The following is a 20164-nucleotide window of genomic DNA, read 5'->3' as shown; positions in this document are numbered from 1 at the left end:
CAACAGTCCCCTTCCTCTGTCTCTGATTATAAATACTCAGTTCTAAAATTACACATACTCTGCAACTTAACATACAATCTCTCTCTGATGTGAAACTTCCTAATAATCCAGTATCTTCTAGGTTAAGTTAAATGCAAGTCTGTGATCTCCAGTCATGGAAAAAGTTAGAGCAATGCCATCTGTATTAAGACTTTAGGACAGGGTCATTGCTTATTATGCAGACTTTCCCTGGGCTCTGTGCCATCTTTTAAAGATCTTAGAGACAGCTAAGACATGTGAAGCCATTTCAGGTAAACCTGGGTTGGACTATCCTATTCAAACCAGCCAGCTGGAATGAAACAATATACTGTATTTAGCAATGACCAGAAGGAAATTTTTCAAGAAGCTAGGCTGGTTTCTCTAGTTTGGGACCTTCAAGTAGGTCTCTGTCTCGATGAAATGAAGGGATGATGAAGACTCTTACCTAGTGAGATAGTCTAAGGCCAACTCGGCTCCAGAGGGTTTCTCAGGGTTTTCTTTTACAACACGTATCCCTGCTTCCCGAAGCTGTTTCTTTTGTTCTTTCTTTCGTTCCTTCTTCAGTTTTCTTTCCAGGGTTCTCATTTCCTCTGTAGTCAGTTCCTGCTCATCTTGCTTTTCCTCATCACTTGCTGCATCCATCTGAAAATAACCCCAAAAAACCCTATGTTGGTTTCAGAGAAGAAAAGGAAATTCACACAATAAACGTTTTAAAAGAAATAACTTACATAGTTCCCTGGAACTTTGTTCATCCGAGAGCAGAGATCACTGAAAAAAAACCACAGGCACTTTTGTGCCACTCGGCAGTGGTCAATGATAAAAAGTAAGCTCTGCCAATATATTTGTAGCAGAACTTTTTGGAGAAGCAAAAACTGGAAACAAAGTAAGGAAATACTGACTGGGGAATGGCTGGCAAGTTGTGAACATCGTGTTGCAATAAATGACAAATGTGAGCAACAGGAAGGCTTATGTGAACCAATGCAAAGGGAATGAAACAGAGCAAGGAAAATGAGAATTGCAATGATTACAAACTCATATGAAAACAATAAAACAAAACTGGAAGCTGTCTAGTTATATTGACCAAGTTTGAATCTGAAGGAGATCTATGAGAATTTACTTTCCTCCCTTTTTTGAAGAGGTAGGGGATGATAAGGTGGTCATTATGCTCAGTAGTTTTATTGACTTATTTTAAAAAAAATTTTTTTTAATTTCTATGATAAGGGATGGTTCTTGGAGGCAGAAGGGATATAATAGGAGATGTAAATGATATTAAAACAAAAATAATTTTACGGAGTATAAATATTCACATGTTAATTTACACTTGACAGCACAGTTACCTTTCTCCACTATCAGAGGCACTAGTTCCATTCAATAAATAATTATTTAGGGCCTACAGTGTTAGACATTAGGGGGAGATACATAGTTTAGAGAAAACATGATTCCCTACTCTCATAAATATAACAGTCTTGGAGACAATAAACTCTATACCTGGAAACTAACTACAAGGGTTCGACTTTATTTGGCTTTCTACCTCTTATTCTAAGAATAATAATCAAATCAACCTGACCATTCCTGGAGTGGATATGCCCCATGAGTCCACTCACAATTCCAGTGACTTTCCAAACCAAAACATCTCTCTGGCCACCATTCTCTCATATATATTATCTTCCCCTATTAAAACATAAGCTTCATAAGTGTGGGTACTGTCATAATTTTAAAAATTCATATACCCAGTGCTTAGCATAGTGCCTGGTGTATAATTAATACTTAATACTTATCCATTCATTCATGTGACCTGAATATCAAAGGCTATTATGACAATTTAAATCTTTAAAAATGAAAAAAAAAATCTTGAATTCTCAATCATGTAGGCAAGAATCATGAGGAAAGTTAAGGAGCAGCCCTAGCTGCCGTATAATGAGTTTTCACAATCCAGTCACTAATCTTTTTCCTCTTTACTTTGCTAAAAAGAGATGGGTATCCTACAGTGAAAAGGCAAGATGTATATGGATGGGAGGAGAGGGGAGGAAGTATTGAGCAGTGCTTCCTTCTTCCCCTTTCTAAGTCCTTCCCCCCCACCCCCACCCCCAGTGATGCTATGGCCTTCTTTAGTTCCAAAGAAAACTGAATTTATGTATCATCCACAATGCATGTGCAACATTAAGTGGAATAATTGTCATTCAGTCTGCATTTTAAACAGAGAAAGAAGGAGAGATGGGAGGAAATAAGAGGGGGATAGAGGGAGAGAGAAAAGAGAGGGGAGGAGAGAGGGAAAGATACCTGAGAAACAGAGGCAAAGAGCATTCGTTGCTTAACCCAGTGTAATGTCTCTGTAGTGGTAGAGTTGCAAACACAGGAGGGAAGAAAATTTTAGACAGATTATCTAGCTTTGCAAACTCTCAACAGTCTGTTAAATCTCAGGCTGGAGATAAAGGTAAGGGGCGACTCTTTGATATGTTATTGTAATGGAGTAAAAGAATTTTCATTTAGAAAGCAGTAACATTCAAACCAAAGCTGCTGAGTGAAGGGGTGAAAAACCATAACAATAATCAACAAAAATCCAAACTAACCCAAACCACAAACACTTCATTCCCCTTAGCTTTTCAAAGATTATTCCAAGAGCTGCTTATATAATGCAAGTTTACCTATTCTTTTCTCTACAACTCTTTGAGGTGGTGAGTAGAAGCATTATTTCCATTTTATAGATAAAGGAAATGAGGCTCAGAGGATTTAAATGCCTTGCCTAAAATCACTTAAATTTAAGAGCAAGGAATCAAACTCTGGATTGATTCCTACACATCAACTCCTTCTACCTTATTACACATTCTTCATAGAATTTAACCATCCATTTAATTGAGGTTGGGGAAATGATAAAGTAAATATGTTTACTATTTGCCCATGAGCTTGTACATAAAAGGCCCAATAGCAAAAGACTGCACTGGCAAAAAATAGTTACTCTATATTTCTAGTCAAAGCATTGTTAGTTACCTTCCTTGCCCCCACACATTCCTCCTATTATTTGAAAACTCTAACCCTCCCTCCAATGACTCTAATAAAAACAAAACAAGTTGCTTCTCTGCCTCCTCTCCTCTTCATTTTGCTTCCCCTTTTTGACTCTTCCCCATCAAGTCCCCTCATAAAATGCCAATCCCTTGACAACTTTTGTCTCATGCTTAACAACTTTGCCTCTTTTGGATCATCTGAAACAAAAGAAAGCTGCTCTCCCCCATTCCTTCCCAACTCCCCTCCCCTTTTTCTTTCTTAAAAATGGGAGTTTAGCTTGTTAAACAGGGGTTCTGAATCTGGGATCTGTGAATTAAAAAAATATTTTGATAATTGTATTTCAATATAAATAATTTCCTTTGTAATTCTAGGAGTTTTCTTTGATGCATTTAAAAACATTTTCCTAAGAAAGGATCCAAAGGCTTTACTAATTTTCCCAAGGGTCATAAGACCAGAAAAGCTTAAGGACTCGTGAGTTACGAGAATTCAGCATTGCTCTCAAGGTAAATTCCAACTTCCTCAAATGTGTTGAATTATGGTGTGTTTGCAATGAAACACACAGCAATTCTTGTCTTCCAACATGACAACACCTTCCCTTCAAGTAAGAGATCATGTCAACACCAAAGACCATGCTTTCTCTTATCACTACCAAGTATAACAGTTAGGATAGTATATACACTGTTACTGAAAGCAATATTGGCATCTTAATGTATGAAGGATGTGCTGTATTTATAGCCAAAATGATCATCCTTAACGAAAAATATCTCAGGCTATGTGAAAAATGTATTTCAGAACAAAGTTATGTTACTATTATTCCAATGCATCTGCAATGCTTTTCTTGTAGAAAGATACTGACTGAAATCCCAGATCCCTCATGCAGATATGCCAGATTCTGTTCTAACCCCATAACTTTAGATATATATAAGTATATGAAAATTAGAGACTACACTTTGCAAGAGCTGGGATCTCATTATGATATAGTCAGTCCTTCCAATGGTGCAGATCATAACTCACTTCTTATCCTGTGAGTTCTTATCTATGTCCTAAGTAATTCCTCTACAAAGGGTTTCCACATATTAGTCTTTCCACTAGATCCCTCAGCATTGCACGAATACCAATGGTAAACCTGAGTTATTCAATGATTATCTTTCTTTTTAAAAAATATGGAATGCTTCATGAATTTGCATACCTCTTTCTTCAGGGGTCATGCTAATTTTCTCTGTATTGTTCCAATTTTAGTATATGTGCTACCAAAGCAAGCACCCAATGATTATCTTTTGATCTTGCTGCAAAACTGGTCCATTTTCCTTTCCAGTCATAAATCTTTCTGGTGACACCCTATATATTCCATTTTTTCCTTTGGTAATGTGCTGCAGGGCAGTTAGTTGACACAATGACTCTGGGCTTGGAATCAGTTAGACTCAGCTTCATGAGTTCAAATCTAACCTCAGATACTTACTAGCTATATGACCCTGGGCAAGTCACCCCACCCTATTTGCCTCAGTTATACACTAGAGAAAGAAATGGCAAACCAGTCCAGTATCTTCAAAAAGGAGTCATGAAGAATTGGACATAATTGAAATAATGTCAACAACAACAACAAAAAATTGCTGCCTATTCACACCAATCATGATGTGCCTTCCTCCTCATTTACCTTTTGGGAGACATGTAACTTTAATTTTTTCAGAGGTGATGATGTTCCTGACTCTTGGCCACTTAGCATTGATGGAAGAAAATTGATATTTAAAAGGGAGCCTATTATTACAGAAAGAAGTGAGGGATTGTTAAAAGCACGTGAAATTTTTCAAAGGAAGATCTGTCTATCAAACTGTTGTCTAATTCTGAACTAAAATCACTGTGATCAGTATCTGTCTAACAGATATGAAGAGATGAACTGCCTATGTAGCGTGTCCATTCAATTATAACCTATATTCCTGGTATTTTTCATCTACTTTATTTTTCTTATATGGAAAGCTAGATCAAATTCTTTTAAGTGATAGATATGGATCTCATTTGGCAGACTCTGATATATTCTTGGATTTGATGCAATGGTGTTTTATGATAAGAAATTTTAAGAAGTCCATAGCTTTATTAAAAATAATCAACAAAACTACAGAAATCAAAAGTTGGGGCAAAGGGTAGGAAAAATAGGTAGCCAGTTAGATTAAAAATGTATGGTAAAAAGGAAGATGCATGAAGCATAAAAAGGAACCTTCTTCTTAATATTACTTTTATAAAAATGTTTGCTTTGAAGGCAGAAAACTTGGTTTTGAATCCTAGCTTTAACACTTTCTAGTATGATCTTGAGAAATGGTCACTTAATCTTTCTGAATCTTAAATTTCTTTTCTCTTGCATAAATGGCAGGGAATTGGAATGGGTGATCTTTAAGGTATTTTCTAACACATGATGCTAGAAAAATGTGTTCTCTTGATACACAGGCATAAATAATAGGCAAGTTACATGTATTACAGTGAAAGCTTAAAGTCTCTGGTGCCTAACAGGAGGTGTGTGTAATTTCCAAACTTTGTCTAATTGGTTGGGGCTTACAAATACCCAGTCCTGCCTCCTCCCTCCCCCATGAATAGAATCACATCTGCTTATTTGCTTAGCCTGATATCATGCAGAGATTTCATCATTTCTCTCAATCTGAAGACTAAAGTCAAGTTTAAAAATCAAGGCTGGATCATGTAAATGTGGGAGGCAGAGAGAACTTGAACTGAGTGCTGTGGGTATATATAATTGATTTAAATCAATACCTAGGCTGGGCCAATATTTTGATTTTTTAAAGAAAAAATCCTGATCAGATCAGATAGGACTGAAGTAGAGGCAGACCCAGGTGTCATCTAAGGTAAGGAGAAAGGGTGCTTCCAACAGGTTATACAACTGAGGTTCCTACACATTAGTCTTTCCTTTCTTTTCTCTATTTAGCACCCTCTTTCTTTCTCTCTCTCTCTCTCTCTCTCTCTCTCTCTCTCTCTCTCTCTCTCTCTCTCACCAGTGTTCAAAAGTTCCTCTCCAAATCCAAGGACCTATATTACATCCAAGGTCCATGGAACATATGTACACTTGGTTTCTATGATCTGTTCTGTGCTTCAATATAAGTCTGTCCAAATCTATGAAATTCAAGCTATTGATTATCATCAGCCTTATGATTTAGGGCTCCAAGAACATAAGTGATGATTTTTTTGTCTATCTGGTACCAAACTTTGGTACTAAGTGCCAAAGTCTCCTCTAAACATAACATGGCTTTTACCAAGAAGACATAATCCTCAGAAAAAGATTTTTATCCCTGAATTATCAATCAGTGATATATCTGATTATGTGTAGAGAATAATGTGAAAGGTCCCCAAAAGATTTCAAGGAATGTATGGTAGCTGAAATTCTATGACTACTATTATTTATCTTTGTGTTAATGAGACTACAAATCTGTAATACTCACTAAAGTGTTGTTTTTGTTTTTGTTTTTAACTTTTTGGGGGATTGGCAGAATGTAATTTCTTTTGGGGGGCACAGAGAAAGTACCAATACTTTAAAAATATTCTTTTTAATAAACCACGCAATTCTAATTCAGGCGAAAGTTGAATTTCTTACCAAAAAGGTTCATGTTCATTTGGCCATAATGAAATTCCTTAAAAAGGACTATGTGTTTCCCATTTCTTGTCTAGTTACAGGATCAGTTTTATAAATATATCTTCTACAACTCTTTTTCATTTCTGTAAACTGACAGCTAATTTTTCAATTAGGCAACATTCAATGTGGCTTAATTTAGAATGTTTTAGAGGAAAATGGTACCTTTTTTTTTTTTTTTTTTTAAGTCAAAACTATAGTACAGACAGGCAGTTTTGGATAGGACTTTTATTCCAGTGGGATAATAAAAACTGCCAGAAGAACTTTTACTGTAATACATTTTTCCATTTTTGTTGTGTCAATCATATCTGACTCTTCAAGGCTCCATTTGGCGTTTTGTTGGCAAAGGTACTGGAGTAGTTTGCCATTTCCTTCTCCAGCTTGTTTTACAAATAAGGAAACTGAAGCAAACAGTAAAGTGACTTGCCCAGGGTCACACAGATTTGAATTCAGGAAGATGAGTCTTCCTAACTTCAGGTCCAGCACTTTATCCATTGCTCAATCTATCTGTCCTAGTCCATCTTACACTTGTCTAAATTTGGTTAAGCCCCATTGCCATTGATTATGTTATATGTAAAACATTCCCCTGTCCTAGGAATGTTTTAAAATACAAATATGATCCTCAGGAGAGAAGAACTTAATACAGCAAAAAAAAAGTAAATTTTTCAGGTCTCTTTCCTCTACAAAGAGAAAAAGGGGTAAGACAGAATACTGAAGAATGGGAACAAAGTCAATGCTGAGGAAAATGGGATCAGAAGGGAGTGGATAATATACCAATTTTATGATGTTAGAGTTGGTCTTATTCCTACTCTCCACAAGGCATAGTTATTTTAGGTATCTATCATTTTTCTCCCCTTCTCAGAAAAAATGTTTTTAAAAGAATGAAATAAAACAAATAGGATTTAAAGAAAATCAAATATTGTGAAATAATATTTTAAAAAATAAATGTTCACATATCTATTTTTATCTATCTATCATCTATACATTTTAAAGTACAGAGGTTAAGAAGTCCTGATTAAGAATTAAAAGGGATCTTAGAGAAGGGATTATCTAATCCAACATTCTTAAATTAAAAGTAAAGAAACTAAGGTCCAAGTCACATAGGTACTAAACAGCAGAGTCAGGATTCCAACTGACTTCTCTCAGTTCAGAGATCTTGCTACTGTACTTGGCTGCTGCTTTTTTCCTTGGTTCCTTTGAATTCTGGGTTGCTGGCCAAGATCCCTTTGGGAACCAGGACATTAATCATTTTAGTTCATTTATTTCCAGAAAGTCCCATCATAATTGATGTGGGCTTTTTTCTATAAGTGGACAGTAATTGCTGTAATTGATTTGGCTAAAGATGGCTGCCTGACTAAATTTCCCCTTACCATTCTCCCCCAAAGGAAAAAAATGCCAATTCTGTGCCCTCTCAGTCTATAAAATGCTGTTGTACTTATTATATATATATATATATATATATATATATATATATATATATATATAAAGAGAGAGAGAGAGAGAGAGAGAGAACGCATTAATGGGACGGGTTGAGGATAGATGAAGGGTTATTATTCACTGATAAAAATCTAAGATCAAATGGGACTTCTTTTGCCAACATTATTTTGTCATGAAAATATTACTCTGCTCACTCAATTTTTTTCTGCTTCATAAGGCCACATTTTTGTCTGTTTGAAATTGTATATGTTATATATGTATACATTTATGTTTCTATGTACTTCAATCTAATCTGACATGCAGTACTTTGCCCTTACAAAGCAGAAAAATGAGAGGCCCATATTATATCTAAGTGATTCCTTGTTTTCCAAAAAGATTCACTATAGGGTTTTCTCTTGAGATTCACAGACTTCCAAAGTAGATTTCAGGGGGTCCATGAATTTAAGTTGGGGGGAAAAATTATATATATATATATATATATATATATAACTTTCACTGACTTTTGGTTTATTTTATTTTATGTAATCCTAAGGATTCCATTTTATGAATTTAAAATATTATTCTGAGAAGGGCCCTAATGTTAAGACCTCTTTTAAATATAAGGGTGTTCTCTTTACACATCCATTTCTCCAAGGTATAAAATTGTGCAATACGAAAAGGAATAAAATAAAAGATTCAGAATCCAATTATAGATTGAAATTTTTAAAAATATTAAATGCTTACTATGTACATGACACAATATGCTAAGGTTTCAGACCAAAATAAAGATAATAGTGCATGCTCTTAAGGGATTAACATTCTACTTCAATGGTCCTAGAGGTTCCCTCCATATTTTCATTTCTATGATTCTAGGTAATTTAATAAACTGGATGTTAGGAGGGTTGGACTGTAATCCTGACTCTGCTACTTGGTAGACCTCTTCAAGTTAGTTTCCTCAATTGTCAGGGTTTCTTCTAGGCCTAATGCTGTCATTTGATAAAAAGGAGGGGGTTCTCAAGATCTCTTCCAGTTCTCATATTCTAGCAGTAATACTGCTGCTCACAATTAAGGGCAAAGACATAACAAGTTGTTCATTGGATGATGTCTGCATCCTGTACCAGAAATATTTCTCCAACGTTCAATTTTCATCAGGTATATTGAGTCACAATGTGATGGTAATAAACATTGCAAGTTAGCCTCACACTCTCTTGAAGATGTAGTTTCTCAATTTCTACTTGAAGAGTAGCGATTTTTCCTTTTCCTCAAGTCTTGAGATTACTTGTGTAAGAATAAAGATCCTGAATAGAGGTGAATCATTCAATTTTCATGTAGTACAATTTCCTAAGATTGTTTAGATAAGAAAATAGGGATACAAGAAGTTTAGGGAACTTGCTGGGGTTTACAAAGCCAGGGGGCAGAACTGGATCTGGAACCAAAATCTGTCACTCTGGTTAGGAAGGAAAGTTTTTAGTTATGCCAGCAGTTCCTAAACTTTGTGAGGACTTGTGGCATAGTGGATAGTGAAGAATTAAATTTCATCCGAGTTTATGCTTTGAATATTCTCTATACTTAAAAAAAACCACAACCCTGCATATACTTAAAATATGCATATAACTATGTATGTGTAATTATAAGTAATATTTCTTGCCTCCTCAATGGGTGAGGGAGGAAGAGAATTTGGAACTCAAAGTAAAATTTTTAAAAATATAATGTCTATGTTTTTAATATTGCCTGGTTTTTTTTTTTAACTTCATATGTATAATGGGTATCATATTTCTTGCCTTCTCAATGTATAGGGGAGAGTGGGAGAAAAGGAGTGAATTTGGAATAAATTTTTTTTTGGAAATTTTAGAATAAATAATTTTTTTAAATTGTCTTTCTTGTACTATTTTCCATCACTCTAAAGAAAATATGGATTAAGTACCACTGGCAATGGACAGTTCATGCCATAGTTCTTTCATGGGACCATGGAACCAAAAGAAAAAAAAAAATTAATTGTCTTGTTTTTACTATTTTCCATCACTCTAAAGAAAACATGGATTGAGTACCACTGGCAATGGCCAGTTCATGCCATAGCTCTTTCATGAGACCATGACCAAAGGGGTACAATCCACCCAGCAAATATGCTAAAAATGACAGTATGGGGTAGGGAGGGGAGGTTCCCTAGAGCAGGATTAGTTTCCATGTGGGGTTTGGCTTAACAAAGAATCTTATCCTAGTGGTTCTGGATGCCAGTCATACCAGAATGACCATGTGATAGGGAATGCCTTCCCATCAGAGCACTACTTCATGGCACAAACACTATTGCAGTGAGGAGTTTTTGTATAATTGGACCTCCAGCACATCTGTCATCTAGACAGATCACATGTGATGGAGTAAGCCCAGAACTATTTTCATTGTTGCTTTTTCTTTTTTTTTAAACTGATATGCCTTTCTGGAACTGAGGGAAGATAGAGAGGTGGAGATCATGATAATTAGGATGAAGAAGAAAAATGCCTTCTTAAAGAAGACTTAAAATAGGATAGACATCAATGCATTGTAGAGATAGAGCAGGATAGGTTCTACTGAGACTGAGGCAACACCGAGCTGACAGCAAAGCATTGTTTTCTTCAAAAGGCAATCTGGACTCTTCAAGCAACACCAAATCAGACGTATGGCAAGATGATGCTATCACCCTGGCCCTCTGAACATTTTTCCCTCCACAAATTCCTCTACTCTCAAGTCATTAAGCATTTTTAGGGGTGGTAGACACAGTGCCTCTAAGTATAAATCATCTTGGGACCTTCAGGCAGACATACTCTTGTTATTAAAGTTAGTCTGGTCTTCATCAGAGATCCATCAACTAATTCATCCAGGCTCTTATTGCTGGTGCCTTTTCTTTAAGATTAGCTCCAATTTATCCTACCTAAAACCAATGTTTGCATGTTATCTTCTTTATTAGGTTGTGATCTCCTTGAAAATAGGAGTATTATTATTTTTATTATTTGGTTTCTTTGTATCCTCAACACAGTTAACTGAAATACAGCAGGTGCTTAATAAATGCTTCTTGCCCTTGACTTGATAAATGTATAAATAGCCTTGGAATCCAAGGAGCTCAGGCCATCACTACTATTACCAACATTCCAATTTTTAAAAGGATCCATCTTGCTGTTTTTGACATAAGCATCTTTAAGGGTGAAGCAACAGGAAATGGGAATGAATTCTGGAAACCTACAAATACAGTTGTAACATCTAGGTGGATGAATGGCAAATGGCTAGTCTACTTTGAAGCTCTGGGGTTTCAATCACCCCAAAGTGGAAGTTGCCACTGCATTTTCTCATCAACATATCATATTGTTTCAGGATGTTACCAATTCCCCTTGCCAAACCCATTCCTGTTCTCAAGTTACACTTCCCTGGGGTTCAAAGTGGCCCAACATTTTTGTTTTGAGTTGGGTGTGGCTTTTGTTATTGTCTTCCTTAATTCTTCCCTTCCTCCATCCAGGCCTCCCCTCCTCCATAGCAGGAAAGCATTCATAGGGAATCTCAGTCCCTCTGAGGAATACTACAACACTTCTATAGGTGTACTATAGAGGGACTGAGGGACTAGTTCAGAGAGCTAGCTGGTCCATGGGCAACACTAAGACTCTTTGTGTTCCAGGAGTCCAATTAGTTTCACAGTCCCACTCAGCATCAGAACACATGGGGAGAGACTTCAGGGAAAAAGGCCAAAGCCAGGAAGGATGGGAAGGAAGGAGAAAGTCTGTCAAAGGGACCACCCAATATCAAGGGTAGGGTGGGGAAGGAAATGTCACAGTTTGACTCAAGAGACAAGACTGTAGGATTACCCTAATTACAAAGTGTTTATAAAGTTTATATGCATCCTTAACAGTGAATAAATTTGGCTGAACATATGACAAATTTAAGTTACAATTCATAATAAATGCACTTTAAAACAATACAGCTCAGATATGCAGTTTCAACTTAACCATCATCATTGGAGATATATCACTCAGTCCAATTTTCCATCTTGTTCCCCATTCCCCATTCGTAGCTTATCAAGTCTCTATGTTCTCATAAAGAATGAGGTTTTAATGACCAAATAACAATTTTGACTTAAGTGCCACTTTCATATGTAGATCCCAAGTTTTTTAAGTTTAAGATTGCATAAAAACTTTTAAATAGTTTACTGAACACAGAATTCTTAAAAGTGTAGGAGTGGAATAAAAAGCTATGAAGACATCAATCCCTTGGATTTGGGAAGCTGAACTATCCAGCGGATGATTTAAAACAGCAAGGAAAAATACCAACAATTTATAGCTTTTTTAAATGATGCATCTTGACAACTCCTAAGTCATCACTAATGATTGCAAGCCAGTAGTTGGTTACTTGACTCTAGTCCCAGTATGCAGAAGGCATTATGGGACAGAAAAGAGGTCAAAAGGAAAGTTATAAGTGCAAAGGAAAGGCAATGACTGGAACTTTAGTTAAATTGACCTTATCACTAAACTAGATTTGGATTCATTTACAGGCTAGATTAACAAATGGAAAAAATAATTCTCTCTTCCTTTCTCCGTGCCCACCCCCGTCTCCATCCTCCTCCCTGTTTTCTCTTCTTCCTCCTTCCCCTCCGCCTCTTTCCATTTCTTTCTAAGTCTCCCCTTCTCTCCAATCTTCCCCTCCTCCTCCTCTCTCCAATCTCTCTCCCCTATTTGAGAGGAGAGCTAGCTTTTCCTCTTCTCCATTTCCACTGAGGATAAAACAAAGGAATGGATTCAAATTACAGCAGAAAGGACTCCTGGGTTGGCTATCAGGAAGAATTGCCTGCTCTGAAGCCTCTGACTGAAAAGCAAACAGGATCCTTTTCTGAAGAATTTTTTAAAGACTAAAAAAATAGAAAAAATAATCTGTCTGAAATAGTAAGTTTTGATAATTTCTCCTGGAAGCAGGGGGATAGACTAAATGATTAAATAGTGCCTTTTTATAAACAGCCCCATGAGTCTATGTAATTTCAAACCCATCAAATCCTCTAGGATCTGGGCCCTTTTCCAATCAATTAGGAAAAGAAAACTACAATGGCAGTGGTAGGTCATGTATGAAGAATACTCTGACCAAGGTTATCACCAACATCAATAACAACACAAACATTTGTTAAATACCACCATAGGCAAAGAGCAGTACCTCCCAACACAGAGATTAAGTTTGAATTATCTGAAAGTTATCACTATCAAGGTTTACTCCTTATGATGAATTTATGATTCTTATTTCTCTAAAGTATTTCTAAAGCTTAGCACCAAAAAAACAGTCAATACAAATAAAAAGAAAGTTTTAAATTTCACTATTATGCCAAGTAAACTTAAAAATCAAAGTAAACATTTTCCCAGCAATATAAGCTGTTCTGCAGTTAGAAAAGTCTTTAAAATTGTACTTCAAAGTTCATAAAAACAGTTCAATCTTTATTGGTTTTTAGGCCAATAAAAATATTGCCTATCATTCACTGATATTTTGAAAATATAAGCTCTTGTCTCCCCTTCTCCCCAAAAGATCACCCCTCCAGCACTGGGGACACTGAAGACAGTTCATTGACTAAAAATGTTTTTAAGATGATACTTTGTGCAGAGAAATAAAATAAACTTATATTGCTTTAGAAAAATCTAACTGTTTAATAAAAACTAACTTGTACTACTACTACAACTGCTGGCAAGAGACATTGAAAAGAAATTACATTAACTTGATTTGGAAAGGTTTCTATAGACTCAACTCAGGCAGAAAAACCTCAAACGAGTTCTGCAGGAAGCCAGATTTAAATGAGAACAAGCCTTTGTATCTTTCAGATCCAGGAAAGGGGCCTTTCAACTATTGTCTATACACCGGGAAAAAGTGTATCTGGACACCCAGAAATGTTCATATACACAAATATAAAAATTTCCACATACCAAAGAAATCCTGGATTTAAACTTGGATTCTCTTGATGTCTAACATTTCTAGATGCCAGTTCTCTGTGATTTTGTTAATGTTAAGAACTTATACTAATTATGTCAAATAAAAAACTTTTTTTTAAAGTGGAAGTAGGTATAAGGAAGACTAGGGAATGAGTTTGTAAAAATATTGTTACATTTTAAGGAATGGAAACATGAGGAGGAACTGTTTTGCAGAATATTCCTCCTCCCTCTGGTGAATTGCTTTCAAAAGGAACCTAATGTAACTATTAGTATCTCACATACTTGAGTGGCATTTCACTCCTTAATATTTTCCTAATTCTTTCTTTAGTGATTTTTACAATGAATGCAAATGTGGATAAAACAGGGATACCTATTATAGTGGGGTTTAGTTACTTGGGGGGAAGGGGACTTGAGAATCAGGAAAAGGAGAATCTACTGATATTTACACTTCCCTGGTTCCTATGCTCTACTTTGGCTCCTGTCATTAAACAATCAATTTAAGGATTAAGGCAAGGCTTTGACCTGTGTATGCAATGTCTGTTTTATGGCCACAGCAAACACATGTAACAATCCTTAGCATTTCTGGAAAGGAGCCGAGTTGTGTTTGTAACTAACCTAATTCCCCCCTTTTTTAGGGCTCTGAGAATGAAAAGCCAGTTTCAATTCAGCCACAATTCAATCCAAGCAAACATTTATGCAGGGCTTATTATGTGCAGAGCACATACTTCATTGGAGGGGGGTAGGGAAGTGGGATTGGATCAGGTCTCAAAACTGAGGATATTAAAAAAATAAAAAGTTATTTCTGAATACTTTGAAAAGTGTGTGTGGGGGGGGTGTCGATGGGGGAGAGTCTAATTTCCACAAACTTCTTAAAGATCTCATTAAAGGAAAAAAATAAAGCCTACTGAGCGAATGTTTGTTTATAACTGTACTAGTTTGGGGGGGATGGGAGTGGGGGGGGAGAGAGAGAGAGAAAAACAGAAGGAGAGAGAGAGAAAAGGGAGAGAGGGAGAGGTAAGTCAGGGAGTAAGATATTTTGAAATCCTTTCTGTAGCAAAGGAAAGAAAAAAAAAGGTGGTGGTGGTGGTGGGAGGGGGAGCAAGCAACGGGCTGGGGCTCTTCCAGGGAAAGAAGGACCACAGAGAGTCGGCAGGTTGCCAGGCAAGCTCAGCAGCACGACCAGAGTGCATTGAGTTTCTTTAATGAAAGCCAGGAAAGAACACATTACACAGTGTTTCTTCTGAGAGCAAGCTAGCCCCCAGTGATTGGAATCAATAAAAACACTAGGCTCGGGGCCCAGTGGGGGAGAGAGGAGATCTCGACAACAGGCGTTGAATGTGCTTTCCACTTTCTCCCTCCCCTCAAAGTTAAACTTTGACGATCCACTGGACAGAACAACTTTTCACTCTGCAAGCAAGCGGTGAGATTCCTGTGAGCAGGAGCAGAGGGGGGAACACTGGGCTTCTCCTTGCCGAGCCTCTGGACCCCGGAGCTTGTTTCCAGAAGAGCTGGCGGCGGCGGCGGCGGCGGCTGGGGCGGCAGGGAGAAAGGAGGAAGGGGTGGTCTCGGAAACGGGAATCCTGTGCCGGGAAAGCGCCCACCCGACAAGTGCATCCCTCCCTCTCCCCTCTTTCTGGGGCCGAGCACGGATGCATTTTCTATCAGGACAATGCTAAGAGGAGGAGGAAAAAGAGAAGGGAGGAGACGGAACCGAACATGGGAGCTGCTTCAGCCAAGAATACACATACTGCATAGCATGTCAGTCCCCCCCGGGAGGTTCCTGGAGCTGCCGGACGGAGCGTGCTGAAATTCTAAGGTCAGCCCTCTGCGGCGCACGCGTTCTGCAACATTTCAACACACATGTTGGATGGGAGTGAGGGACCCGATAGCAAGTTAATTATTAGGTAAGTCCAGGCTGTTTTTCATATTGCTGCCTGTCAGCGCCGAAGTGCGCAGTACTGGCTTTCAAAAGTCGCCTTCCATTTAGACACCCCTGCCTCAAGTTTTCTTAGGGTTTATGCGTATAGATTTGGAGATTATTCAAATCTGTTGCGCTTGTCCCCCTCCTCGGGCATTTAACTCACAGCATCCTTCTCCACTACTGCCTTCTTTTAGTGCTCACAGAGTTTAGATAAGAATTTTGGGTTGTTGGTAATTTTTTCCCCCTCAGATGGACTAAAGAAATTCTCTTTATTTATGACAACGTAAGGTCAGACCACTACATAACTCCACCCCCCCAGCTACTAGTAATTGTAGCTTCTTTGGACTTTGAGGTCTCTTGTTGGCTCTTTCAATTGTGCAACATCAGATCCCACATGTTGAAGCTGAAAAACGACTAACAGCGAATTTTCTAATGTGGTACATATGCTAGATGGGTTTGTCTGAATGCAGATATAATTAGCAAAGCACGTCATGGCTAATCTACGACCAAAAAAAATATTATGAATGAAAATAAGTTAAAAGCGCCTCCTACTAAAACTGCACCCATGGTAGAGTTATTTTAAAGTTATTTTTAAAAAGTAGCTTGTAAGCCCTAAATATTGCACGGGACTTCGAATTGTCAAGTTAAAGGGAGAACCATCTTTAGGGAGAAATGTAGTGAGAAAACAAGAAGGCACTAATAGTATTCAGCGGTCAGCTGTGGAACGGAATTATCAAGAGCTCTGTTCACATGTTATTGTTTTCCTTGTAGTGCTTGCAACAGAGGCACAGGATACATGTAAAGGGCTGAATTTTAACACTAGTTCTGTGTGGCTTCCCATAAGGAATTGTGAGAAATGTCTTAGGAGGGAAGCTGCACTTTTAAATCATCCTAGCATTCTTAGATTAGGAAAACAATATAAACACCACATTACTATTTCCAGAAATACCCTCCCCTTATACACATGCACACACCAATTTTGATGCATTTTCTACCCACAGATTCTCCACATGGAAACCTATGAATTATTGCAAAACCAGATGAGGCCAAGGAGTTCTGAATTATCTGGGTGGACCATAATTATGTGGGTTGATCTATCTGGATGGTATTTAGAGAAACTCTAGTTTTTAAAAGAGGTCATTAGGCATGATTATGTATTTCAGGTTTTGCAGTTTTATAAATGAGAACAGAAAGGAATCTTGGAGGCTGTATGGTCTAGCACCACCATGTTACAGATAAGGGAAGTGAGGTATTGAGAAATTAAATGACTTCTGCTCTGTTCTACCCTTTGGTAGTATCTGAAGTAGCATTTGACTCCAGAGTCAGTACTCTTTCCACTGTACAAGGATGCTTAACTATGATTTTATTTTATTTTTTTCACGAATTCAGAGAAATTATGAAAGGCCTTGTAGGGTCTAAAAACATTGCAGATTAGTATTTTAGATTAATACTTCCCCTTTCCTCTAGTGCTTCCAATCCCAACAGTTCCCCAGTGAATATTTTCTCCCTTTTGCTATGCTCTTTTGAGTTCAGGATCTTTAAAAAAGGCACCAACTATATCCAATTTATTCTCAGTATTCTCTGAAAGCCATTGCTCATTCCCTGCTCATCCTTCCTCCCACCTCTAGTCATCATATTCAGATTAGTCTCCATAAAACAGAGTGAGTGAAGCAATAGTTCTTGAGCCACCATCCTTGTGACATGAGCAGATGAGTGGTTCAACCCAGAGTGGGTGGTAATGGTGGGAGGACCGTAGGGAGGTAAGAAAAGACTCACTATGGTTAATATTTGACTGCCTCCTCCTCAGAGCCACTCCCTGAAGAGAGATGCCTGCATAGGTCACTTCCTAAGACTACTATTCCTTGTGCTTAGGTCAAGTCCCACTAAAGGTGACAGATGACCAAGATCTTTTAGATGGTGATGATGTTTAGCTTATATTTCAGCTTCCGATGCTGAAAACATGAAAACTGAGCTCTGGGACTAGATGAGCTGAGGGTCACTAATGTGTCAGAGGTGGTTGCCTGACAGAAGGTAACAGGTGGTCCCTGACCAGCTGAGCAAATACATTGCCTTTGCTGATAACCTTTCACAAAAGACTGAACCTGTGGTTTCTCTTAAGAGCTTAGGGCAAAGGAAAATCCTTTGGCTATTCTTTTGTCTACTTTATCTTCATCTTCTTCAATCTCCTTATACATATACCTGTGCATACCCTTATCCCTTCTGCAGCATCTTTGGAGTCCTGCCTCTATGATTTAACTTCCAGAAATATTCATCAAGTAAGGAACTATGTTAGGTCCTAGTGATAGGTAAATCAAAAATGAAATAGTTCCTGCCTTCAAGGAGCTTTGTAGTCTTTCCACACTATGGTACATAGGTCCTGGTCTTGATTTCACATTTGTGGTTGCCATTTGAGTAGACAGGAGCAGGACACAGGAGAGAAAATGCTGCATTTGGCACTCTGAGAGAAATTCTAACCTGCATCTCAAATAGATCCCGGACAAATAACATCAAAAGGAGTGAACTAGAATTCTCTCACAATTGCTCTGGTTGGTTATGTCCCAGATTACAAGCTCTCTGAACATGATCTGCAACTCTGAAAAAGATCTGTATTAATCAGTCTTTTAAACACACATCTACATACACACATGCACACATGCACGCAGGCACGCACACACAGACAAAAAATATTAACATCAACAAAGCAGAGCAAATGCTGGATAGAATTAAATTTAGATCACTCCTCAAAAGTTACTAAAGACAAATAAATACCCACAGAACAACCAATGGTATAGAGAAAGGAATAAATTAAGGAGGCTGAGTCAAAGAGTAGGGAGGGGACCTCAAGGTTTATTAAGGAAGAAACTACAATCTAGAGAGATTAAGCAATTTGCCAAACATTGAGCAACTGGAAGTGACAAAGCCAGGAAATGAATCCTAATGTCTCTTAAATCTATTGCTTTCCATATACCCAATATAGTTACTTTCTTCTTTCATTGGTTAGCCTCTGAGGGATGCAATGACTAATTGTCCAGCATTTATTTTATACAGATGGTGCTTAAAATGCTAGTTGGTGGGTATTTGTGATTTCCTCAGGATGAGTGAGATGAGCTTTAGCAGAGGCAGTCTGGGGGAATCACTGTGAGGACTTAGCCACTTGTGACCTCATGGTATTTCTTCCTGATCAGTTTTAGGCCCAGCTTATCTTTTCATCGTGCTTGTCCAAGAATTATATTTTTGTTATTCAATGATTTCAGTCAGGTCCATCTCTGACTCTCCTTGAATTTGGAGTGGTTTGCCATTTCCTTCTCCAGCTCATTTCACAGGTTGAGGAAACTGAGACAAACAGGGTTAAGTGATTTGCCTAAATCACACAGTTAGTAATCTGAAGTCAGATTAGAGTTCAGGGAGATGAGTCTTTCTGACTCCAAGTCCAATGCTCTATCCTCTGTGCTACCTAGCTGCCCACAGAAATACATACTGATACAAGCTATCATCCAGATACATCGAAGGCAACAAAAAGTAATGACGGAACATCACACTTGAATACCCTAGGCAAGTCACTTAATTTCTATGTGCCTTTGTTTCATCATTTGTAGAATTATTGGACATTAAATTTGATGACTTCTAAGAGCTCCTCCAGTTTTACATCTATAATCTTAGGTCATTAAAGTAGTTAAAATACAAAACACTTGTTTAAAAGCAAAAAAAAAAAAATATATATATATATATATATATATATATATATATATATATACACACACACACACTTTTCACAAGCTTCCCCCACCCTGAAAAGCAGATGATATAGAGACAGCCTGCTATTAATGAATTAATGCACAACCACCAGCACATTCCCAGACAGTAAGGAACTAGAGGAAATGGGATATTGGGAAAGTCTTTCTTAATGGAGGGAGGAGGTAGTGAAAGACATTGAGAAGGTGCCAGAGCAAGGAAGGAATGTTGCAGAGGGGAATTTAGGGGCCATTTTGAAAGCACTAAGGACACAAAGGGAGGAGAAAAGGAAAGCAGAAGGAATACTCATTTGTCCATTGGCAATATTTTCTTGTTCCTAACTTGAGCTTGGAGCCTTGTCTCCCTTTCCCCCCCAAGCAGTATGCAACCTCTTCTTCTGTATAGAATCTATTCACACCTTTGCTGTATTTCATCTGTCAGAAAGGCAGAAGTCCATAACATGAATAGCTTTGATAGCCAAGTTTGGGTAATTCATCATGGGAAAGTCAATCAACTCCATACTTA

The 20164-nt window shown here is 37.6% G+C and overlaps 2 protein-coding genes and 1 non-coding gene across 3 annotated transcripts in view; 1 reads left to right on the top strand and 2 right to left on the bottom strand.

Annotated features, from left to right (window-relative positions):
* C1H7orf50 (chromosome 1 C7orf50 homolog) overlaps positions 1–20164 on the bottom strand; it is a 350397-nt gene that overhangs the window by 96701 nt on the left and 233532 nt on the right. Inside the window, exon 5 of the mRNA XM_031943517.1 lies at positions 464–660. Within this exon, the coding sequence (XP_031799377.1) occupies positions 464–660 (197 nt within the window). The remainder of the gene's footprint in view (positions 1–463; positions 661–20164) is intronic.
* Positions 4179–4284, bottom strand: LOC111719332. The gene has a single exon (XR_002769512.1). It is a non-coding gene; the product is annotated as a U6 spliceosomal RNA (small nuclear RNA).
* Positions 15525–20164, top strand: part of GPR146 (G protein-coupled receptor 146) — an 81273-nt gene continuing 76633 nt past the window's right edge. Inside the window, exon 1 of the mRNA XM_012542800.3 lies at positions 15525–15890. The gene's annotated coding sequence lies outside the window, so the exon portion shown is untranslated. The remainder of the gene's footprint in view (positions 15891–20164) is intronic.

The sequence above is a fragment of the Sarcophilus harrisii genome, chromosome 1 (assembly GCF_902635505.1).
Source record: "Sarcophilus harrisii chromosome 1, mSarHar1.11, whole genome shotgun sequence".
Lineage (NCBI taxonomy): Eukaryota > Metazoa > Chordata > Mammalia > Dasyuromorphia > Dasyuridae > Sarcophilus > Sarcophilus harrisii.
Note: the sequence above shows the minus strand (reverse complement) of the source record. Positions and strands in the feature narration are given on the sequence as shown.